Raw genomic sequence first — 25,578 nt, 5'->3', positions numbered from 1 at the left:
CGAGTTTCAATCTTCCTCATCTTGCCTTCTCCCTTCTCTCCGATCTAACTGAACCTACGCTGCACTCTCTCAATAGCCAGAATGTCCTTCCTCAAATTTGGAGACCAAAACTGCACACAATACTCCAGGTGCAGTCTCGCCAGGGCCCTGTACAGCTGCAGAAGGACCTCTCTGCTCCTATACTCAATTCCTTTTGTTATGAAGGCCAGCATGCCATTAGCTTTCTTCACTGCCTACTGTACCTGCATGCTTGCTTTCATTGACTGATGTACAAGAACACCCAGATCTCGTTGAACTTCCCCTTTACCTAACTTGACTCCATTTAGATAGTAATCTGCCTTCCTGTTCTTGCCACCAAAGTGGATAACCACACATTTATCCTCATTAAACTGCATCTGCCATGCATCCGTCCACTCACCTAGCCTGTCCAAGTCACCCTGTATTCTCATAACATCTTCCTCACATTTCACCCTGCCACCCAGCTTTGTGTCTTCAGCAAATTTGCTAATATTACTTTTAATGCCTTCATCTATATCATTAATGTATATCGTAAACAGCTGCGGTCTCAGCACCGAACCTTGTGGTACCCCACTGGTCACTGCCTGCTATTCCGAAAGGGACCCATTTATCACCTCCTTAAGTACCATGGGATGCAGACCATCAGGTCCCAGGGACGTATCAGCCTTCAGACCTAACAATCTATTCAGCACCATTTCCTGCCTAATATAAATTCCCTTCAGTTCATCCATTACCCTAGGTCCTTCAGCCACTATAACATCTGGGAGATTGGATCTGTCTTCACTAGGGAAGACACAAGCAAAGTACCTATTCAACACTTCTGATATTTCCTTGTTTCCCATAATAAATTCACCCATTTCTGTCTTAACTGGAACTAGAGTCTTAACTGGATCAGTTCTAAAAATACTGGGGCTACAAGAACAATTAGATGCTGGGAATTCAGTAGTAACTACTTCACCTCCTGATTCCCCAAAGCCTTTTCAAAATCTATGAAGCACAAATAAGGATTATGATGAAATATTTTCACAGCTTGAGGAACATCAAAAAGATTATTCAAGCAACCTGCTTCATTGACATCCTGAGGCTGTGGTGGCTAGATGCTGCCTGACCTGCCGTGTATGTTCAGCATTTAATTCCTTTAAAAAAAGCTTCTTAATGTTTCCATGGAAAGACTGTTGTAACTGTAAAAAAAGTTGCAGTCTTGTGAAACTGCTCATTTAGAAACCATCCTAAAGACTGGAAACCCAGCTTTTCAAAAGCAAATTACCAGGGATGTTGCAACACTAAAACAGGAAGTACGAAGAACAGAAACAAGGTTCATGTTTCAGTTTAAATAACTTTCATCTGTACAATTCTGATATCTCCCTTGGGGAGCATTTCCAACATTTTTTGTTTTTAGCTGCATCGTTGTAACACCGAGAGTCCTTAACACATGAGGTAACAGTGTTGGAAAGACTGTGATTTTATTTTGATTAATTCACTGGAACGTTGAAACATCAGGAGATACTGATAGAGGTGACAGTTCAGTTAAATTTAATGCTTTATGCCCTTAAGTATCTTCAAAATAAACATTTAACCTAAATTTAATTTTTTTTTCACTTTAATCTGTAGAGTGATCACCCTAATTTTTCCCCATTTTATCACGTGGCTAAAGGAGAAGAAAATGAAAATACAATCTCCTCACTCATTACTGTTTTTAACCACAGATTTGCCTCAATACAACCAAAATTTTTTTTTCAAGTAACTAAAAAGGGAGTACAATTGTCTACGACCAAAATACACATGATTCACAGACTCCACTACACCACAAAATAAACAGTTGGGCTGCAAGTCCACAATCTACAGTAATATGCACTGCTATCTACGAGAAAGTGGCAGGACTCCCATGTGGACAGCCTCCATGAGCTGCTGGTAAATAAACACGCCAAGGCTGGTCTTGGTGTAGGATAAAGGAGTCGAAGTGGATAGTGTGCAGCAGCAGCCTGCACAAAAATCACCTCCATGCCAGGCACAAGGACATGGATAGCATTCCCATAAAAGCAGCTCAGGTTGAGGGGCACGAGCTCCTTCAGGAGGTTCAGGACCCTGACGCCGATCTGAAATTCTGTCCAACCATGTGGATGGGATTCCATCGCACACCTAAGCATCCTCCTAACTGGTGCACAATGTCAGGTCTGAACACCGCTGTTTTCAGGAGATAGATGGCATCAGTAGTGAACTGCTTAAATGGTGGCTTTATAGTGTGTCTACAGATTACAAGGTTCAAATCAAATAGTTATACATTGACTCACCCATTTCTCTATCTGATAGTGTTTGTATCATCTCTCTTCCAGGTTAGTACACAAGACTATATTATCCAAATATATTCAAACTAACACATGATTATATCATCCAACAATATAACAAGTTCACGTATTCTAAATAAGTTAGTTGACACTTAACTGGGCAAGAAGTGCTGGCTTAGCCAGCAACTCCCACACCCTGCGACTGGGAGACTAAAAAGTTTGTTTGTGTATTTAATCTGAAAACCTATGCTGTTCCCCCCACCTTTCACAGAGTAGATCATAGAATCCCTGTGTGGAAACAGGCCCTTCGGCCCAACCAGTCCACAGTGGACCTCAGAGCACCCCACCCCAGACCCATCCCCCTATGACTCACCTAATCTACACACCCCTGAACACTACGGGCAATTTAGCATGGCTAATCCACCTAACCTGCACATCGTTGGACTGTGGGAGGAAACCGGACCGCTCGGAGGAAACCCACACAGACATGGGGTCAACATGCAAACTCCACACAGACAGTCACCCGAGGCTGGAATCGAACCCAGGTCCCTGGCGCTGTGAGGCAGCAGTGCTAACCACTGAGCCACCGTGCTGCCCAAACAAAGCCATTAACTTTGTTCAGACTCCAATTCAGAAGAAACGAGTTTTCATTCAAAAGGGAAATGGTTTATTCTTAGGAGATTATTTTAGTTTAGCTCAGGGGAGGCAGGCACTATGGGAGGATATAATTTCTCACAAAATTTAAAAGGCAACTTATGCTCTCAACCCAGATGACTCATTTTCCTTAATTTACCTCTTTTTTACAACTGTTTCCCTTTCACCCCAACTAGCAATCTCTTTGATCTTTTGCACTGAGCCTCCACACCATCTGTTCAGCTGGCTCCTCCTCTGCCTCAGTCAAAAGGATATATTAAAGTAAAATTGTGTCCAAATCCTTTCAGTTTTGTTATTTCAGAAGCTGAAGATTTGATTTCTGTGTGATTTGATTTGATTTGATTTATTATTGTCACATACAAAGATGCAATGAAAAGTATTGTTTTGCGTGCTAACCAGACAAGTCATATTTTACATAAGTTCATCAAGGTAACAGAACAGAATGCAGAATACAGTGTTGTTAGCAATAGGGAAGATGCAGGCAAAGATCAATTCTACTTTGAGAGGTCTGTTCAAAAAACAAATCTAATGTTGGACCATAAGACTGTCCTGGACAATATTTATCACTTGGCCAATAAGTGAACAATCTGACCAATATCCCTCAAACACCTATGGAACAGAAGGACGTCTGTTGTGCCCATCAAATATTGTTTGTGGAGTAAAGGTGCTGGAGAAACCAGTAGGTCTGGCAGTGTTTGTGGTGAGATATAACAAGAATTAATGTCTCAAGTCCAACAAAACTCCTCTTCAGAACTTAACTTTAATACAAGGTACAACTAATAGGAAAAGAGCAAGTAATGAATGAAAAGAAAGCAATACATGTAGCTAATGAGGGTGAAACATTGTAATCATAGACATTGCAATGGGCAAACTCATTTAAAGAGGGAACTTGCAACAAAACAGTTGCACGACTGAACTTGACCAGCAGAATACAAAAAGAAAATTGATTTGGCCACAGTATGAATTTTGAAAAAAATAGCTGGAAATGTACAAAAAGAATATGCAAGTTAAATAGCTTAACATTTCATGTGAAATCATTAGGAGCTAATATGTTGTAAATGGGAGAGTCTGTTTCAGTGTTAACTAGAGAAATGGAACAAGAATAAACTTCAGAACACTGGCAAGATCAAACACAGACTGAGTGACCACTTTAAAAAGCACTTCCGCTCCATCCACAGGAATGGCCCTGACCTCCTGGTTACTTGCAATTTTAATGGATCACCCTGCTCTCCTTTTAGCATTTCTGTCCTGGGCCAGTTGCGATGCTGTAATGAAGCTCATAAAACAACATGTCATTTCCACAACTGAGATCTCAAAGTTTAATTTAGTAACTTCAGAAAGTGACAGCATAATGTCAGTTCTCCCTCAATAGACTTGTACTGTTTGCTTTCAGTAGAAAGGATAAACTCTCTCCATTTCACACCTTGATTTGTACCCAGCTTACACCTCCATTTCTATTTCATCACAAAAACCCCTTTGTCTTTAATAATAAAGAACTGCATACGTTGAAGATCTGAAACAAATTGCTAGAGAAACTCAGCAGGTGTGGCAGCATCTGTGGAGATAAAGTAGGTTAATATTTTGAGTCCAGTGACAACTCTTCAATAGATTCTTGTCTGTCCTTTAGATGATAGTTTCTAATCAATACTGTTCAAGGATGTTATTACACCGAACCCCCACCGCCTTCAGCACATATATCACCTTTATCTTGATTAAACTGGTTAAAAGGGTTATTAGACCCAAAACAGTAACTCTGTTTCTCACCATTAATGCTGCCAGACCTGCTGAGTTTCTCCAACAATTTCTGATCTTGCTTCAGAATTCCAGAATATGCAGTTCTTTGTTTAAAATGTTATGCCACATTTCTGGAGCAGGCCTTTACAGCATCCTTTGTCAAAAGGATGCAAAAGAAAACTCACTATTCTTTCCAAACCCCCTTTCAGTTCTGAAGAAGTATCACATTGAACTGGAAACGCCAGCTCCCTCCACTGAAGCTTCCAGGCCTGGTGGGGTCCGTCACTAACGTCCTCCCCCGGACCGGAAGTGGTGTGATGGTTTCCGCTCGGGGACTGTGTGTCCGCCACTATTCCGTCCCCCGCCGCAGGTCGTGCTGTTCCTGCTGCTGTCGCCGGTGCCTCTTTATTTCGCTCGATCTGGTCTCCATGGCGGCCAAGCGAAAGCAGGAGGAGAAGCACCTGAAGCTGCTGCGGGACATGACAGCGCTGCAGCACAACAGGAAGTGCTTCGACTGCGACCAGAGAGGCCCGACCTATGTCAACATGACCATCGGCTCCTTCGTCTGCACCTCCTGCAGCGGAATCCTGTGAGTGAGAGAGGTCCGGCTAGGCCTTCCCTCCAGCCAGCCCCACACAAACCAACCGGCGGGGGGGTGGGGAGGGGGAGACAGGGATAGACGGAGATGGAGCGGGAGCATGGCACAGGGACACACACACGCAAACAACCCGCCCCGGCCACACAAAGGAGGGGTGGAGTATTGCGGGAATAGCAAGCCCAGAGAGGATAGCAAGAACATCCGCACGAAATCGGGGCGGATTGGTGGGTGGAGGCGAGAGGGAGAGAGAGAAAAAAACCTCTACTCTGCAGATCTTGAGGAAAGCGGGGGGGGGGAGATTCTGGAAATGGAGGGAGAAAGGCTCAGGCCGAGTAAGAGAGTTTCCCGTAGAAGTGAAGGGAGCATAGTGGAAATAGGGGTGGAGAGAACAGATCCCACGGACACGGATAGAGATGAAGTCATCTTTCAGAGTCACAAAGGGAGAAGGCGTCCATGCCGTAGTCGGCAGAGAGAAATGTCAAGGTAGACCCCAGAGATGCTGGGAGATGGAGAACTAGACCAAAAAAATTCTTGGAATAAGTAATAGAGAAAGGGAGGAAGATAGAGCATTCTAAGTGATTTATGAAGAGAAAGGATTAGTAACCAGATTAGAGAATGAGGGAGAAGACTTGCCGGATGCAGTGTCTCAAAACCGAGACCCATGAGGTGGGGCATTGAAACAATCCTCAATATAGTACAGAGTGTGCTAGCTAACGCGTGGGGAGGGGAGAGCATTGTGTGTTGGGAGGCTGTGAATGAAAGAGCATTGAAAGCAACACCAAAGTAAATTCCACTTGTGTTAAAAATATTATTAAACTCTTTACCTATAGTGCTTTTAGAATAGATGGGGTGGGGGGAAATTTCTGTTATTGCTAATTAGTTTGAAGAGGGATAATTCAACAAAACAGTTTTGTAACCACTGCAGGACTGAACTTAAGCAGCAGCAGATTGTAAAATGAATGTGAATTTGGGCTTGCTATGATTTTCCAAAAGGTAGCTTGGAATGCAAGACAGAAGTTGTGTATGCAAAAGCAAATGATGCAGTATTTCCTGTGAGTTCCTGAGTAGCACATATATTGTAAATAGGAAAGTCCCTTTAAGGGTTAAACGGAGAAATGGAACAAGAATAAACTGGAAAAGATTTTGTATTTAAAGGAAAAGTAGAGTGTGTTGGAGAAATTCATGAGTGGCAGCATCTGTCGTGCATATTGGGTTCGAAATGTTAACACTATCTACGGATGCTGCCAGCCCCGCTGAGTTCCTCCAGCACTCTTTTTGCTTTTCAGATCACCAGTATCATCAGTACAGATTTGCTTTGGATTGCCTGAATGACACTAAACAACGTGCTTCATGGCTAACAACTTACTTTTTTGCATTTAGTTTACTATTGCAGCTGAAAGCAGATATATACGGTATATATGTACGTTAGTTATTGTCAGTAATGGCTGACTTCATCTTATAGGCAATGGGAAGCATGATTTTGTGGATTAGATCTCGAGGAAAGAAAGGGATTGAGGGCAGAGACACAGTCCCTAGGCTGAATGTGATGGGGTTTCATGTTCACAATAGTTAGGGCAATATTCAGCAAAAGAAAGATATACATTTGTAAAGTCTGGTGCAGCAAATCCAATTTGTTCAAGGTACAATGCCGAGGGAGAAAATGAAGAAAGGAATTGTGTCTTTACAGGAAGAACATTGATAGGAAATAATCAGAGTAATTACTGGTAAACTAAGGTTTTGGAAAGTCTAATTTCTGAGTAATCTATGAGCAGAATTATAGAGGCCTGACCTGTCTTTTCTCCATTGTAGTTTTAGTCATTGTGGACTTCATTAAGTAATTATGTTTCTATTTATTGTGGAATAATTTCCAAGTTGACCAAAAAAATGTAATTTAGGAAATAAAAATTCTTTAGGCCAACTGCTTGAAAATGAGCTTGCATCGATGGATTATTTGCCTGTTGTACTGTATAGCGTATACACCTGGGATTATTATTTACATTTGACTTTAAGCGAGTTTTGAGAAGATTTGTAGCTCAGGTTGAGGTTCTGGATGTGAGTTTGCTCGCTGAGATGGAAGGTTAGTTTTCAGACGTTTCGTCACCATTCTAGGTAACATCATCAAGCCAGACAGAGACACGCACGAGAATTCATGGCATTCCAACCGGAACTCCATCAACAAACACATTGATTTGGAGCCAATCTACCATCCCCTGAGAAAAAGAACAGGAAATGACATCACCAACGCAGGAAATGACATCACCAACCCAAGGAAACCTAACCAGATAAATAGAAAGCGGGACATAACACCAGCGCTTCGTCAGAGGCTCACTGATGATGTTACCGAGAATGTTGACAAAACGTCTGAAAACTAACCTTCCAGCTCAGCGAGCAAACTCACATCCAGAACATTTGACTTTTATTCTTTAAACCAGTCCCTTGAGATTTTAAAAGGTGTGCCTCTGTTTGAAGGAATGCTTGCTTGGCTAGAAGTAAATTAAAATAGGACTTACGACTGAACACATTAAAAATAGGAAACTGGAGACATTTTATATTCAATTGTCAAATATGGGGTAGCAGTAAAAAATAAAATAACCTCAATGTATATGAAGGCTTACAAAATGGGCTTCTAATTAATTTGCCAAAAAAAACTCAAACAATTCACCTTTGATTGAATACTGCTGAAGATATAAATCCATTCTTAGTGCTGCATACCCAGAAACTCATGTTCTTGACATCACATTAATGAGACATGACAGTCACACACAATGTCAATACAAGCCGACTTTTGACTGTGAATACAGTGACTTGGTGGAGTCTGAGGACAGGCAGTTTCTACAGCCTTTGAAGTGTCTCAGTAGAGGCAGAAGACAGGTGGTCTTGCAATATGTTCCTGCTGGCACGCTGGCTGCATACTGCTTTTAACATGGGAGCAAGAGTAGGTCTTTCAGCCCTTTAAGTCTGTTCCATCGTAGTCATTTTTCTGCATCCGCTCCCCTTGACTCTATGGTTTCTTTATACCATGTGTAAACAAAATTCCATCAATTTCAGGTCTAAAGTGAGTAAAGCTAACATTTACCTGTTCCACTGATCATCCAATGCATGGCAAGATGTTTCCTAATCAGTGTCAGGCAAACAGAACAGTAGCAAGTGGAATTCAATCCTGAGAAGTCTGCAGTGATGATAAAGGAATGTACGAATGAGAAGTGTAGAGGATGTGAGGGCCCCTGGGAGTGAATATCTGCAGATCTCTGAAGGTGTTAAGGATAGGTTAAGTTGGTTAAAAACTAAATATAGAACCCTTTCTTTTTTCGCTGAGATACAGAATACAAGAGCAGTGCGGCCAAACTGAAATTGTATAAATCATTTGTTAGGCCACCATCTGTGTACTGTGTGCAGTCACCTCATTACAGAAAAGGAGGTCATTGGAACTCAGGATACTGAGATGTAATTTTGTTGAGATGTACAAAATTGTGACGGGCCTGGTTAAAGTGGCCTATTTATCTTAGCAGAGAGGACAGTCATTAGGGGGCATCGGACGAAGAGAAGATTTTTCATCCAGAGATATAAAATCGCTATGTGAAAGGGTAGTAGAGGCAGAAATGTTTGATTCATTTTAATAGCTATCTGGATGTGCACCTCAAATGCTGTAAACAATGACTATGGGCTAACATTGGAAAATGGAATTAGGATGCATTGCTCATTTTTGACTGGCGCAGAAATGATGAGCTATATATGGTTCATGATTCTAACTTTTTGAATGGCCTGGCTCTGATTTTGAGGTGCTGTTTCCTTCCCTTGGACTTTTGCACCAGTGAAAAGGTTTATTTCCATTGACCCTATCAATCTCAATATTGCATTGGGTCATAGAAGATAGGAGCAGGAGCAGGCCATTTGGCCCCTCAAGCCTGCTCCACCATGTATTATGATTATGGCTGATCATTAAGGACAATGCCCTAATCACGCACTCCTGACCGCCACCATCCCCACCTCCCTGCCCTGCCGTATCCCTTCAGCTGCAAGAGCTGTATCTGCCTCCTTGAAAATGCATAATGTTTTGGCCTCAACCACTTCGAGTTAGTGAATTTCACAGGCCCACCACTCTCTGGGTGAAGAAATTTCTCCTCATCTCTGTTCTAAAAGGTTTACCCCCTATCCTTAAACTGTGGCACCCAGTTCTGGCTCCCTTCCATGGGAAACATCCTTTCTGTATCAAACTTGCTAATCACCCTAAACCTTCCATCATAAGGAAACATACAAGTCTAGTACGTGTAATTTTTCCTCATAATTGGAGCTCCGGTAACATTCTGCTGAATCAATGCTGTTCTCCCTTCAATATCCCTGCATCCTCTGTCATGGTGCAATGTACTCCCAATATGGTCCCATACAGTGCTTTCCATAGCTGTGGAAAAATATCCTTCTCGTATTCCAGCCTTCTAGTCATAAAGGCCAACATTTCATTAGTCCTTGAAAGGGTTTTAAACTAATTAGAGAGGTAGAGATTTCGGAGAAAGGAAATGTAGGCTTACAAAGCATATGAATATAGTAACATTACAGGGCAGCTCTTTGGCTAATGATACCCAGAGTGAGACAGGAAGGAACAAAGTGTACGCACATTGAAAGACAACAGTAAGTAGAGTCAAAGGGCAAAAATAGTAAAAATGCAAAATTACTTGAATGCATGTAGAATTTGGATCAAAATGAAAGAATTGACAACACAAATGAAGGTTCAATGGCTATGATCTAATAGTCATTACAGAGACATAGTTAAAAGGAGATCAAGGCTGGAAATAAAATACGCAGATATGTGACTTTTTTGAACGGACAATCAGGAAAGAAAAGGTGATGGGGTAGCATTGTTAAGACAGGATTGAATTAGTACCATAGCACAAAGAGATCTTGGGATCAAAAGATGTAGAATCTATATGTATGGAGGTAAGAAATAAGAAGAGAAAGAAGACTCTGCTCGTAATCCATAGGCCCCCAAATGGTAGTTATACTGTGGGACAGCGAATAAATCAACACATATAACAAAGGTAGTCCATTAATTATGGGGTGACTTTAATCCTTATGTAAATTAGAAAGCCATGAGAAATAATTCATAGAGTATATTCAATCAGGATCGGGCAATTTTGGATCTGGTGATGTTGATGAGGCAGGTTTTAAGAAATGATGTCAGCAGAAACGTTTCCTTAGGAAACAATGACCATGCATGAGAGAGTTTAGTATTCAGTGTGAGAGGAAGGAACTTGGGTCAGAAGCAACTGTGCTAAATGTAAATAAATAAATATAATTTCAGAGGAATAAGGATAGAGCTGGCTGGAATGGACTGGGAAGGGAGTTCACAGCAAAGACATTTGTGTATTTGAGGAACAACGGCAAATGTTTAATAAAATAGCTCACGGTTCGTAGCAAACATTTATCCCAGTGAGAAAGAAGGATTTGAGGAAGGGGATAAATCAATCATGGTTAACAAGGGGAGTCAAGGATAGGGATAATTAAAAGGAAAAAGCCTACAATGTGCCAGATTCATGATAAACCAGAAGATGGAGAATTTTTAAAAGGAACAAAACGTAGAAACGAGGAGTATGAATAAGTCATTTGGCCTTTTGAGTCTGCACACTATTCAGTAGGATCATGGCTGATCCTTTACCTCAATCCTATATCCCCACTTTTTCCTCATTCCATTCAATGCTTTTAAAATCTAAAACTATACCTATCTCTGTTTCTTGAAATTATTGTATTACTTAGTCTCCACAATTCTTTCCAAGGTAGAGACTGTCCCCTGGTTCTAGACTTCCCAACCAGAACTAACATCCTCCCTACATTTAGTATGTCCAGCATGAAGACAACCAAAACAAAAAGGTGATGATAAACTTTGGGGGTAAACTTGCAATTAATATCAAGATAGACATCCAGACCTTCTTTTAGTGTGTGAAAAGGATGGGGCAAGCTAAAGTGAACACAGGTTTCTTAAAGATGGAGGCTGGAGTTATAATTGGGAACCAGCACATGGCACAGGACATAAACAAATACTTTACATCACTCATCACAGTAGAAGACTATAATAGCATTCTGGAATAACTAAAGAGTCAAGGTACAAAAGGAGAAGAGGAAATTAAAAGAGTAACTATCACTAGAGAAAACATGCGAGCAGAAACTAATGGGGCTAAAGACTGATGACACCCCTAGCCATGATGTGATGCATCCCAGCATATTTAAAGAAGTAGCTACAGAGATAGTGATACTGGAATCTTCTAGGAATCCTTAGATTTCAGAAACATGCCAGAGGATTAGCAAACTGCCAATGTAGTACCATAGATAACCAAAGACTGGTTAGCTTATCATCTGATATTGGCAAAGTGTTAGAGTCTATTATAAAGAATGGAATAGCAGAGCTTTTGATGATGCATATGATCAAACAGTCAGCATAGTGCCACAAAGGGGAAATTTATGAGAATTCTTTGATGAGGTAACAAGTCGATAGATAAAATGGAAGTGGTGGATGTATTATATTTGGATTTTCAGAAGGCATTTGATAAGGTAACACATTTTAGGCTACTTAAGAAGAGCTCATAATGTTGGGGTAGTATGTTAGCACGGATAGGCTAACTAATAGAAGTCAGAGATTTGTGATAAGGAAGGCAGTTTCAGGATGGTATCCTGTAGATAGTGGAGTGCCATGGGATCAGTGCTGGGACCGCGTTTGCTTATATATTAATGACTTGGGTGTGGAAAGTGAAAATACTATAGTGACAATAAATTAGTACTCTATTATGGAAGTTATATAAAAGTTTCTGGAAGTATAAAGTACACAATTTGTCTAGAAATGTAAACTGTGTTTTTAAATCTCTAGACGAGGGTTGAATCCTCCACATAGAGTCAAGTCAATCTCCATGACCACATTCACACAACAAGAAATCGAGTTTCTTCAAAAACACGGTAATGAGGTAGGTTTATTTTGCTTCATGAGGTACCATCAGATATTATTGATTCTGAGCAATGGTCTTGATACTTTCCATCTCTGACTTCAGGCTTGATTCTCTTGGATTAATTATATGGATAGACAAATGGTTTTCAATGCTCAGCAGAAATATTTGGTTATTTCCTGAGCTCTTTAGTTTATTTATAAAGGGTCGTATCTCAAGTTCAGACCATTTGTGCTAATTACCACAGATCTTGGAAGATTAACTTTGAGAATGCAGGCTGATTAGCAAAAATATGATCAGGTAGCGCATTGCTCTAAAAAAATGACCTAGCAGGTAGCTGTCACCTTACCCTGACCAATCAGAGTCAAGTTGCTTTGTTTAAAATTTAAACAACTCCTGACTGTTATTTGTCAATCAGCATCAATGACGTATTCTCCATGGCAATGCGTCTACCAATCAGAATCCACTTGCCAATCATGCACTTTGCTCATGTATAAGTGTTGCTTTTTCCCTTGAATTGATATTCTTGCAAATGTCTTGATATGTGCAAGATAAAAAGCTTTTAGTCTTTTTTTTATCAATGTTCAAGCTTAATGAGTTATTCAAATGTTGGATTGTCTTTGGTGAAGATATTGTATGTAAAGTAGGGCAGAAACGATAACTGTTGCAATATAAATGAGTACAGGGAGACAGAGAAGGAAGAAAATGAACGCTTTAAACACTAATTCCTTTTATTAATCCATTTTCTTTCTCACATTTGAATGCCAAGGATCTAATTTGGCCCCCCATTAAGGTAATGCAATCATTACTGGTTGAGGGCCAATGTTTCCAACCTTGTATTAGAAATTGCTGAACATTGGAGAGAATCAAATATTAATTACAATATCTCTCATCATTATAATTGAAGCTCAGGCTATTTTAACACTGGAATAATAGGTGTTTTAACTTCCTGATGCACTTGTAGCTGTCACCTAAGCCCTTTCTCTTTGTCTTGTTTGAGATTGCAGTACATTATTACTGGTGGCGTTTCAAGAATTGCCAACTTTGAAAATAAGTGCAAGAGATTGGGTGCAGTGCTGCAGTCTGACCAGATTTCTTTCCTGCAGTTGTGCTTCAGATGTTGTTTGCTTGTTTTGAGACTGATTCTTCATGACAAATTTGTAAATTTCAGATCTTGGTTGCATATTTCGGAAGAAATCTCAAGCTGTCTCTAAAATTGATGTACTGTTGCAGTATATACTATTCGCCAATTGAACAGATATAAGCCAGTGAAGTTTCAGTTGTTTTTAAGAATGTTGTTGTGCTGCAATTCTTCTCAAGAAAAGAATTTCTATTACCTCCCTTTACCTCCACACTCACCCCCCCAAAAAAAACTGATTTCCTAATCTTTCGCCTGTGATGTTACCACAAATCACCAGAGCATCAAATGATTTCTCTATGGTCAGTAGAGTGGTGTCTTGGGATGACGTATGAAGTTTAAATTTCCATCATTTTGTATGTTTCTCATGTTGTAAGACTTGGTGTTCTGATTTAGGATTTATCCAGAGGCAATAGCAGGGGGAACAATAGGTCAGCATCAGTGTAAGGAGGAACAGAGTTGGAATTTTCAAGTCTGATAATTCATCAGAACTAGAAAGGGGTGCAACCAACTTTCAGCATGCACCTTACACCTTGCCTGCAAAATTTGAAAAGGGAAAAGCAGAAAATATGTAATATAAGTACAGGTAGAACTTGGCCATCTGGTCTTTTGGGGGTGTTTAAGATATGATAAGTTGTAGCATGCACCGTGTTCCATGGCCCTTGGCTCATTCCTGAAGTACACTGTGTTTTATCATTTTTGAATAATCCCTCATGGAGCACCTCACGGATTTGTGACCTTGTACCATTCAGTTTCTGCTCAGGTCAGTCTTGTGTGTCACATTTGGTACCATTTACTTTTGAATATCTTGTAAGTAAGCCATAGTATAGTTCTTAACCAACACTGTATTCTGCATTTATATTCAGTGGAAACATCTCTACTGTAATGCCATTGTATTCAGTGTCCATTCATCCCGTCATTATGACATTATTACTTCCTATTTGTGTAACACTTGTTAAATTAATCCTCTTTTATTAGTACTTTAGTTATAATTGCATTTACCACTTTAAGGAAATGCTTGAAATAGTTTTTGTTTAGGCACCAGATAAAGTACTAATGATGAGTAATGAGGTCAATGAAGCAGTGGCAGGGCTCAAATATTTATTCTTTCATAGGGTCTTTGGAAGAAAGAAGTCTGGAGGAGAAACTCTGCTAGCCCCACGTTCTCCTCTTTTCTCATAATTCTGCAAATTCTCGCTCTTTGGGTGCTTTTTCGGGTCTCTTTCAAACTGTGATTACATTTGCTTCCAGCATGCTTTCGGGTAACACATTCCAGCTGCTTACTACTCTTGATGTGGCAGTTTTTTTCTTCATGTTGCCATTGTCATTTTCTCAATCGCCTTAAATTACAATCTGCTGCTGTTGACTCTCCCATCAGTGAGGAGAATTTTACTTTGCCTAGACCACTTGTGACTTTGACCTTATGATCTAGGAGCAGGCCATTCAGCCCCTTGAGTTTGTTCTGCCATTCCTGAAGAACATGACAGATCTGATTTTTACCTCAATTCTGCATTCCCATCCATCTCTTCTTCCCCCCCCCCCCCGCCATTTTAAAAATATCTTAATTAAATCTGCACTCGGCCTTGTTTTTGTGAGGAGAACAACCCCCGAAATCCAACATTCTGTATGAGTTCCTATTCTAGAGAGTGGCTGAGACTACTGTGTAATCTAGGGTGACACAGTACTGAGGTCTGCATCTGGTGTGTAACATTGTACCTGTTCAGTTCTCTGGAAGGTTCAAAGTGGATTGCATCTCCTTGAAAACTCTTCAACTTCTAGGAGTGCTCAAAAAATCATCCACTATCAGCTATTTCCTTTGAAATTGTTCTCTGTCCAGCAAACTTTTGCAAATATATCTCTTAAAGTGTTTACCTCCAGGTCAAAAGATGACATGGAAAATATTAGGCCTGCAAGTGAGAGGTGGGCCACAACTAACGCCGAAGCAATTGAAAGAAATGGGAAAACAAGTTGGACAATGGGGTCTCAGTTTATTTGTTTTTATTCATTCACAAGAAGAGGGCACCACTGGCTGGGCCAGCATTTATTTTCCATCTAGGAGGGCAGTTAAGAGTGAACCATGTTGCTGTGGGTCTGGAGTCATATGTGGGCCAGACCAGGTAAGGATGGCAGCTTCCTTCCCTAAAGGACATTAGTGAACCAGATGAGTTTTCCCAACAATTACAATGACTTCACAGTCTTCATTAGACTCTTAATTCCAGACTTTTATTGAATTTAAATTCCACCAGCTGCCGTTGCGGGATTCAAACCGAGGTCTCTGGAACATTAGATAATAAAGTGTGAAGCTGGATGAACACAGCAGGCCAAGCAGCATCTCAGGAGCACAAAAGCTGACGTTTCGGGATGAAGGGTCTAGGCCCGAAACGTCAGCTTTTGTGCTCCTGAGATGCTGCTTGGCCTGCTGTGTTCATCCAGCTTCACACTTTATTATCTTGGATTCTGCAGCATCTGCAGTTCCCATTATCTCTGGAACATTACCTGGGTCTCTGGATTAACAGTCCAACAATAATACCTCTAAACTGTTGCATCCCCGTACTGATTAGAAAGAGGAACATAAGGATCCTGAAAGACACTCCTGAAATAGTAAACAGTCAATAGGGTGTGCAGTGGCCTCATGGTATTATTGTAAGGTAATTAATCAAGAGACCCAGCTAATGTTGTGGAGATTTGGGTTCAATTCCCATCTCCCATATTTTAATTTCAGATTGTTATTAAATTCCGAGCTTAAGAAAATAATGCCTATTGTTGGGAAAAAACCATCTGGTTCACTAATGCCCTTTAGGAAGGGAATCTGCTGTCCTTAACGTGATTTGTTGTACATGTGACTCCAGGCCCACAGCAAAGTAGTTGACTCTTAACTGCTCTCTGGGTAATTAGGATGGGCAACAAATGGCGAGCCAGCAACACTCTCACACCATGAATCACTAAAACAAAATCTGAAATCTGTTCCTAGATACCTACAGAACACAAATACGTACTCCACACACCAGACTGTTGCTGAATAGAGGCTGACAAATGTCAAAAAATTAAATCCGTTTCCTGTTAGGCCACAAGCCAGTGCCCCAACCTTAACAAAGTTGATAGGCATGTTTGTAAAACCCTTATCTTCCTTCATTTACAGAAAACCCAGAGACTGGTACAAAGCTACTTTAACCTTCCCCTTCACATTCTACATATAATTTGAATAGCTCACAAAGTGCCCCTTGATAGATAAGGGAGTTGAGTGTTTTGAGGATCAATAGGAAAGTGGAATTGAGACCACAACCAAATCAACCTGATCTTAATGAATGGTGCCGCAGACTTGAGCAGTTTCATGGCCTACTCCTGCTCTTAAAGCCCATGTTCCAATAGACTACGCTAATGTAATCCTTTAAGTGTCTCGTACCTAATTCTATATTGCCTTCACAAATTCATGTAATTTTTCATTGAAAAATTTGATTTTTTTAAAGAACAAAATTGAATTTCAAAACATTGCAGCTTTCTCCTGACTGAAACAAGTATAGTCAGTTACATTTGTTGACTCATTCAGAAGTTCTTCAGCTGCCAGGGATTGGGGGTACCACTGCTATGGATTGAGAATTCGTTAACAGACTGACAGGAAGCAAAGAGAAAGAAGAAACAGGTCTTTTCCCCAGTGGCAGCCAGTGATGAGTGGGATACTGCACCTAATAGCACTTGCACCCCAGCTGTTTGCAGACAATAATTAAAAATTAATGATTTAGATGTGGGAACAAAATGTAATATCTCCAGATTTGCAGACAACACAAAGCTGGATACGGTGGTGATTTGTGAGGAGGGTGCAGAGATGTTTCAATGTGATTTGGCAAGTTGAGCGAGTGGGCAAGTGCATGGCAGATAAGGTATAATGTGGAAAAATGTGAGGTTATTCACTTGCTAGCAAAATCAGGAAGGCAGATTATTGTCTGAATGTTGATAGGTTGAGAAACGGGGAGGTGCAATGAGACCTTGGTGTCCTTGCACTAGTTGCTGAAAGTAAGTCTGCAGGGGCAGCAGGCACTGCTGAAGGCAAGTGGTGTTTTGGCTGTCGTAATGAGTGGATTTGAGTAAAGAGAATTACTGCAATTGTACACTACCTTGGTGAAATCACAACTGAACCATAGTGTGCAGTTTTGGTCTCCTTATGTTAGGGAGGATATTCTTGCGATGGAGGTAGTGCAGCAGAGGTTGATCAGACTAATTCCTGCAATGACAGGACTTGGGTATGAAGAGAAGGTCAATCAGGACTATATTGACTGGAGTTAAGAGGGAGAGCCTCATAGAAACCTATGAAATTCTAATGGGACTAAACAGGGCAAATACAGGAAGAATTATTCCCGCTGACCAGGGAGCCCAGAAGCAAGGGCCACAGTCTGAGAATAAGGGGTAATCAATTTAGGATTGAGATGAGGAGAAATCTCTTTACCCTGAGAACAGTGAACCTGTAGAATTCTCTGCTACAGGGAGACTGAAGCTGAAACATTGTTTTTTTTCGTGAATGAGTTAGATAAAGTTCTTGGAGCACTTGAGTTGGATGATCATCCGTGATCATAGCGAATGATGGAGCAGGCTCAATGGGTTAGAATGACCTAATCCTGCTGCTATTTGCTATGTTTCTGTGTTCCTTTGACTATTAAATCTAATCTCTATATTGTACATTCACTCTACTTTAATAATGAAGTGCATTTGACGTACAAGTCCAAGAATTCATAGAACCTTTGTAATTTTTAAAATCGATGTAAAGAATTAATGTCTGTTTGGTGCCATGCTGTAAATTGGATGGAGGATTACAATGTTCTCCCTTGCTTGATTCTTGCTTCGGGGATTTAATGAGCTGTACAAAAAATCTGCCTTAATTGGATTACTTAATCTCCCTCATACCTATCCACCTTAATATTATATGTTGATTCTTTTTATTGATGTTGAAGGTCTATTCTTTCTAAAGAAGACACTGAATTAATGCATGATCCGCACTTTTAAATGTGAATTGCACTGGTCACAGGAAATTAGAGAACTGCATCCTCTGAATACACATGTGCAAAATTGCTGAAAAACAAGTACAAAGTTAAATTCTAAAACTAGTACGTTTGGCATGTTTAACAAGATGGCATTTTCTGCATTTTATTATTCAGGTCTGTAAACAGATTTGGCTGGGATTGTACGATGAAAGATCATCTATTTATCCAGATTTCAGAGATCCACAGAAAGTCAAAGATTTCCTGCAGGAAAAATACGAGAAGAAGAGATGGTAAATGTTAAATCTCTGGTTGTTCATGTGGCCTGGTTAACCATTGAGATGTGCTAGTCAGTCCCTTGCGATATTTAAAGCAGTTGCATAAATTAAGCTCATCTGCTGTCAGATTTTGGCTGTAAATCTATAAGTAGGACATGAAATGCTTGTGAACCTTACGTCAATTCCACAAGGCAGTGAGTCTTTTGTTAATCATTCTGGGAAGCGAATTGGGTAGAATAAGTTGATATATCACAATGAGAGGAAAAGAAATGGAACGTGAGGTACATGTATTATTACATAGGGAGATGTCTAGGAGCAAGAAAGAGTAAGATAAAGTGTCCTGAGGAGCATCGGAAGTTCATAAGGAATGGCAAAACGTAATGAGTTTAGTATTGGAAGGGAAGAAGGAAAGACATCTAAGAGGCGCAATGTCTGATATCACATTGTGGCCCCGTGATCAAATTAGTAGCCTACCTGTAGGCATGCTGTAAACTAAGGTTATTCTGTCAGAGACAATTCCATAAAGGAGGCATTGTTTCTGGAGTGTCAATATTCCATCACTGTTGGAATCTGATCTGGTGAGTGCAATGAGCAATGGCGGCATTCTTAGGAATCCTGCAGCTGTTATGACTGGAATATAAATATTATTTTTCAATTCTTCAGAAGCTCAAAGGTTCTAACCTAGAATCCTTTAACTTTAGGACATCCAAAACAGATGACCAAAAGTACCTTGGCTTTCAGCACATCTCCACAGGTACTACTTTGTCATAATGCCACTTTAATTATTGTAATGGATTTGATGGAAGCACTATTAAAAACCTTAAATAGGAGTAACAGAAGTGATCATCACTGTTAACTACCAAATGCTTTTGAGTAACATTCTTTTTCTTTTATCTCCTGGTCTTTTGTATATTTTCAAAGCTGGAATGTAAACCTTTAACAAAAAATTGGCATGTTGGAAATTAAGCGAAGATGTGGGGGGACAAAACAGAATGTGCAGTTATAATGGGAACTGTGCTCCTGAGATGCTGCTTGGCCTGCTGTGTTCATCCAGCCTCACATTTTATTATCTTAGAATGTGCAGTTAGATTAGCCTGTATGGTCCTCACACTTTGGGTGGGCTTGCTATTTTTGCAGTCTTGCTCGCTGAATATCTGTGACAAGTAATCTTGGATGTCAAGGGAACCTAAACAATTTCTTAGGTCATTGGCTGATTTATCTGATAAATTGATGGCATACGTTCAAGACCAGTCTACTCTTTCCATAAATATTTTAAAACTAAAAGATTTATGATCACTTACAGCCAAAGTGCTCCTCTACTGACATCTCAGTCACTTGTCCTGCCCTGTTTCCCAAGAGAAGTTTGAGTTGTGCTCCTTCTGTAATAGATACATTCACATATTGAATAAGAAAATTTTCTTGTACATGCTTAACAAATTCTCCTGCACCCAAGCTCTTAACATTATGACAATGCCAGTTAAAGTTAAAATCCCCTACTATTACAACCCTACTATTGTTACAGATAACGGAGATCATTGCACATGGTTGATTCTCAATTTCCAACTACTGGGAGGCCTGTACTACAATCCCAATAAGGTGATCATCCCTTCTTATTTCTCAGTTTCACCCATATAGCTTCACTGACGTTCTCCCAGGAAAATCCTCCCTAAGTACAACCATAATCTTATCTTTAGCCAAAACTGTCACTCCTTTCCTTTCTTGTCCCCCTTTCTGTCTTTCCTATACTACTTATGCCCCAGAACGTTAAGATCATGTAAAATTGAATCCCTACAGTGTGGAAAACAGGCCCTTCGGTCCAACAAGTCCACACCAACCCTCAGAGTATCCCACCTCGACCCATCCCCCTATAACCCACCTAATCTACACAATCTGAGGAAGGGTCACCGGACCCGAAACGGTAACTCTGTTTTTCCCTTAATAGATGCTGCCAGACCTGCTGAGCTTTTCCAGCATATTTGTTTTTGTTCCTGATTTACAGCATCCGCAGTTCTTTCATTTTTAAAAAATCTACACTTCTTGAACACTATAGGTAATTTAGCACGGTCATCCACCTAGCCTGCACATTTTTGGACTGTGGGAGGAAACTGGAGCACCCGGAGGAAACCCTCACGCACACACACTGAGAATGTGCAAACTTCACACAGTCACCTGAGGGTGAATTGAACCCGGGTACCTGTAGCTGGCACTGTGAGGTAGCAGTGTTAACTACTCAGCCACCATGCTGCCCTGTTAAGCTGGCAGTCTTGCCCCTCCCTGAGCCACATTTCTGTCATAGCTTTTCAACTTTTTCACGCAGAGGGTGGTGCATGTATGGAATGAGCTGCCAGAGGAAGTGGTGGGGGCAAGTACAGTTACAACCTTTAAAAGGCATCTGGTTGGGTACATTGGATAGGATGCATTTAGGGGAATGTGGGCCAAATGCTGGCAAATGGGACTGTATCAGCTTAGGATCACCTCCTGTTATCCTGTAAAGCTCATTTCTCTGGCAGTAAAAGTTGGTCATCTGCTTGTCGTTTTTTTTGTAAAAATTATTAAACATTTCAACAGAAGGTAGCTTTAGGTGACAATATGTTCCATGAATTAGCGGACTCTTGAGACTTGTTGGATGATCCTAAATAAATGCTGCCAGACGTTCTGCAGTCATACCCTCTGTTTGGATAAAAACCGAAAGAACTATGGATGAGGTAAATCAGGAACAAAAACAAATATGCTGTTAAAGCTCACAGGTCTAACAGCATCTGTGAAGGAAAAAAAAAGCAGTTAACGCTTCAGGTCTGGTGACTCTTCCTCAGAACAGACTCTGTTTGGATTTCTGATTGTATACCCAAATTGGAGCACCAGACTCTGAGGACTTTCTGAGAATACCAGGTTAAAATTTCTTCTCTTCTTGATTTAAAGAATGCGGATCGAACATACATGCAGTATTTTGATTATGTGCATATAAGTAAGGAAATAAATCAGACATCTATACTTTTGAGTCTTTCTATTACAGAAGAACAGAACTTAGAAGCAGCCCCTCAAGCCTACTCTGCCATTCATCATTTTAATGGCTGAGCTTAGCATCAGACTTCTTCCCTACATCCCTGTGACCTCTCAAAATAGATCTGTTTTTTTCCTAAAATTATTCAGTAAGCTGGCCTCCACTGCTTTTTGTGGTAGAAAATTCCACAGGTTCACCACCTTTGGAGTGAAGGTATTTCTCCTCATCCCACTCTGAAATGGCCTCACCCTTTTCCTGAGACTATGTCCCACTGTTTTGGACTGCTCAAGCAACAGCCTGACATAGTCATATATTTGGAATCATACCTTAGAGACAATATATCCGAGACAGCACCACCGCAACCCCTGGATATGTCCTGTTCTTCTATCAGGACAGATCTTGCAGAAAAGGCAGAACTGTGGTATACAGTCTGGGGGGAGCTATCCTGGGAGTCCATAACTTTGACTGTAGACCCAATGAAGTTTGACCTGATGCCATAAAACATGAGCAAGAAAACCTCCTTCTGGATGGAGTCATACCAGCACAAAGGAAGATGGTCATGATTATTAGAGTTCAGTCACTTCAGGTCCGGGACATCTCAAGTGTTCCTTCAGGAGGTGTCATAGGCCCAACCACCTTCTCAAAGCTAACAAGAGATGGGCAGAACATGCTAGCCCAGCAACAATTACAATATTTAAAAGACATTTGGACATGCACGTGGATTGGAAAGGTTTAAAGGGATATGGGCCAAACACAAGAAAATGGGACTAGTTCAGTGGAGGAAATCTGGTCAGCATGGACAATTTTGGCCGAAGGGCCTTTTTCCATGCTGACTCTCAATGCCCATGTCCCATGAGCAAAGTTTTTAAAAAAAAGAGAAGAGCCCATTAAAAGATACAAAACAATTGGTGCATAAATAAATACAAGTGTTAAACATGGACAGAACTAAAAGTTTGCATACAGTGCAACAGTTCAGTTAGAACATTTTAATTTTCTTCTGAAACAGGGCAGCAACAGGGAAGGGCCATTAAAGACACCTATTGGTACTTAGGTCTCATCAGTACTTTTGAACTCTTTCTTATGCTTACATCCACTGATAATTCAAAATACAATCTCATCTTCATACAATTTGGAATATCATGCAGAAAATCAAAAAAACACAACTGTAGTTAATAATTTTTTTGTGCTTCTGCAAGTTTATCAATGTGTTGACAATTTGTGCTTTAAGCTAGTTATACAGCTGGAATCTCAACTGGGCTGTGGGCAAACTAACCATGATGCACGTAGGTGCATCGATTAGCGAACTCTAACCCGTTGAATACTACAAAGTAGAGAATAAAAGTTGATGCTCTTTCTTCGCCTGTGTGCTGCAGCTATCAAATCCAATACATTGTCCTTTGTCTTTAAAGGAACCCCTTGAATATCACCTAGTCATGGCATCATTATGGTACAGAGGGAGGCCATTTGATCCATAGACTGCATGGAGGCTCCCTAAAGAATAATCCATCTGTCCTGTTCTTTGCTGCATTTTTTGGTCTTGGAAGTTTATTTCTCTCAACTGTCCATCTAATGTCCTTTTGAAATCTTTCATCACTACTTCCACCGCACTCATAGTCAGTGCCTTTCAGGTTTTTGTCATTTTCTATGTTCAGAATAAAACATTCTTCACATTACCACTTCATTTCTTGCTCAAAACTGTAAGTCTGTGTTCCATAGTTCTTGCACCATTACCTAATGTGCAACAGTTTTATTTTTAAACCTTGTCCAGCCTGTCTCAATATTCTACATGAACCCCAAAGTCCTTGTGTTCCTGTAGATTCTCTGGTGTGATGCCATTAGGTCTGTATTGGTTCACTGAATCTTCTGTCAAGATGCAACATCTCTTATTGTTATATATTATCCATCTGTCGATTATTTCTTATTTTGCCAGCCTGTTTCCTGTTACAGTCAATTGGTATCACACTCATTGTCTGCCCCACCTCCAGGTTTGATAGTTTTAACATCTTACTATATATTTCCATTCTCCACGTTTGGAAATATGACTGTCAACCATCCTCCTGTCTGAAAAACGGTTGTTTATCATAACTTGTGATCAGTGATAATGGGAACTGCAGATGCTGGAGAATCCAAGATAACAAAGTGTGGAGCTGGATGAACGCAGCAGGCCAAGCAGCTTTTTTTGGCCTGCGGTGTTCATCCAGCCTCACACTTTGTTTATCATAACTCACTGTGTTCTGTCCTTGAACCTTTTTTTAAACTAAATTGACATTGTTCTATATTCCATGAATAGTTTGGAACATAAGGGATAGACCATTGAGCTTGTGAAGCCTGCCCTGCCGTTCACTATGATTATGGCTGATTAGACATTTTAATGCCTTTCACCTATCCTGCCCCCACAATTCTGTATGCCACTGGTAATCGGGAATTGCACACAATTGTCCAGATGCAATCTAACCTGCTTTCTATACAATTGAAGGAGGGCTTCACTACTCATTTAGTCCAATCCTTTTGCACCAAAGGCTAACATTCCACTAGCATTCCTAATAGCTTGTTAAGTAAGTGTTAGCCTTCAGTGATTTAGTGACAGGACATTTTGTAGAACTGCACATCTGTTTCTCTTACCAAGTGCAAACTTCACAGTTTTCCACATTATATTCCATCTGCCATTTTCTTGCCCATTCACTAAGCCTGTCCAAATCCCCCAAACCCTGCTTTACATATTCCTTATTGCACACATTTCCATTTAGTTTGTATCGTTTGCAAGTAGGGAGACACTACATTTGGTTCCCAACTCCAAATCAGTTGTATATATTGTGAACTGTTAGGACCTAAGTCCTGACCCTGGTGGTACACAACTAGTTACAGCCTATCGACAAAGAATTACCCATTCATGCCTACTTTCTCTCTTCCGTATGTCTACCAGTCATTAATCCACGCCAGTACATGAGATAGGAAGTAATTCTAACAAGGCACACGACTTTAAGTGGGGTAGGTCATGTCTCAGAAACTTGATTGGGTGCAGGGCGGTAGATGCTGTCTGTGTGGACTTTAGCAAATGGCAGAACCCTTAGTAGCATCAACATATAGAGGGATCCCGGTGTACAGGTCCATGTTTCTCTGAAAGTGGCAACACAAGTGGTCGAGAAGGCATATGGCATACTTGCCTTCACTGTTCAGGACATAGAGTATAAAAATTGTCAAGTCATATGTATGGATTGAATTCACCCATGAGAACTGTGTTTCCCTTACTACATTATTCTCTCATTTCCTGATTAATTCCATGCCCCACATAATCATCATAATCTGGTGGCCTGTAAATAACTCCAACCAATGTCAGATGACTCCAGCTGCTACTTGTTTCTGCCCAAACATATTGCATACGCAGTTCTTTCGATCTGATATCCTTCTTTACTAATGTATTATCCCATCCCTTATAATTAATGCAGCATCCTTTTCCTTCATGTCCATCCTTCTTAAACATGGAATATTCTTGAATATTCAGTTCTCAGTCCTGATCACTGTGCAGTCATGTTTCAGTAATAGCAATTAGTGAGACCCATGTCTGTTGTGATCTATTTGTGCCTTTACATCATCGACCTTGTTAGACTGCTGCATGTTTTCAGGTAAAATGCCTTTACTTTTGTATTTTTGATATCATTCTGCTTTTGAATCACACTCTGCTTTGTTTCTCCTGTCTTATAGTCTCCCTGTATCTTTTCCAGCTCCTGTTACTAAATTTATTTCCTTGGAATTTTGGTTACCTTTAGTTCTCCCCCCCCCCCCCGCCCCTCCCAACCACAAGGTGGTTTAAACCCTCCATACTAAACCCACTAGCAGATCTTCCTGAAAGGTTATCGGTCCCAGTCCAAATGAGGTGTATCACAACCAGCTTGAACAGATCCTGCCTGGCAGAGTTCCTCAAATCTGATATATTTCCTTCCTAACTCCTTGAAATTTGTGTTCAGAACCTCATCCT

The 25,578-nt window shown here is 40.5% G+C and overlaps 1 protein-coding gene across 5 annotated transcripts in view; it reads left to right on the top strand.

The window, feature by feature from the left end:
- Positions 1 to 5,028: 5,028 nt before the first annotated feature.
- The window catches only part of agfg1a (ArfGAP with FG repeats 1a), a 65,926-nt gene continuing 45,376 nt past the window's right edge, over positions 5,029 to 25,578 (top strand). For 2 of the 5 annotated variants that reach the window (XM_048541611.1, XM_048541610.1), the window contains exons 1-3: positions 5,029 to 5,280; positions 12,143 to 12,236; positions 18,501 to 18,616. In XM_048541611.1, coding sequence (XP_048397568.1) covers positions 5,120 to 5,280; positions 12,143 to 12,236; positions 18,501 to 18,616 — 371 coding nt within the window. In that variant the 5' untranslated portion in view covers positions 5,029 to 5,119. Of the gene's footprint in view, positions 5,281 to 5,935; positions 5,956 to 12,142; positions 12,237 to 18,500; positions 18,617 to 25,578 lie in introns of those variants that run through there. The other 3 variants (XM_048541613.1, XM_048541612.2, XM_048541615.1) reach the window with 2 other exon arrangements.

The sequence above is a fragment of the Stegostoma tigrinum genome, chromosome 14, assembly GCF_030684315.1.
Source record: "Stegostoma tigrinum isolate sSteTig4 chromosome 14, sSteTig4.hap1, whole genome shotgun sequence".
NCBI classification, from domain to species: domain Eukaryota; kingdom Metazoa; phylum Chordata; class Chondrichthyes; order Orectolobiformes; family Stegostomatidae; genus Stegostoma; species Stegostoma tigrinum.
The sequence above is the reverse complement of the archived record's forward strand: the minus strand, read 5'-3'. Positions and strand labels throughout refer to the sequence as shown.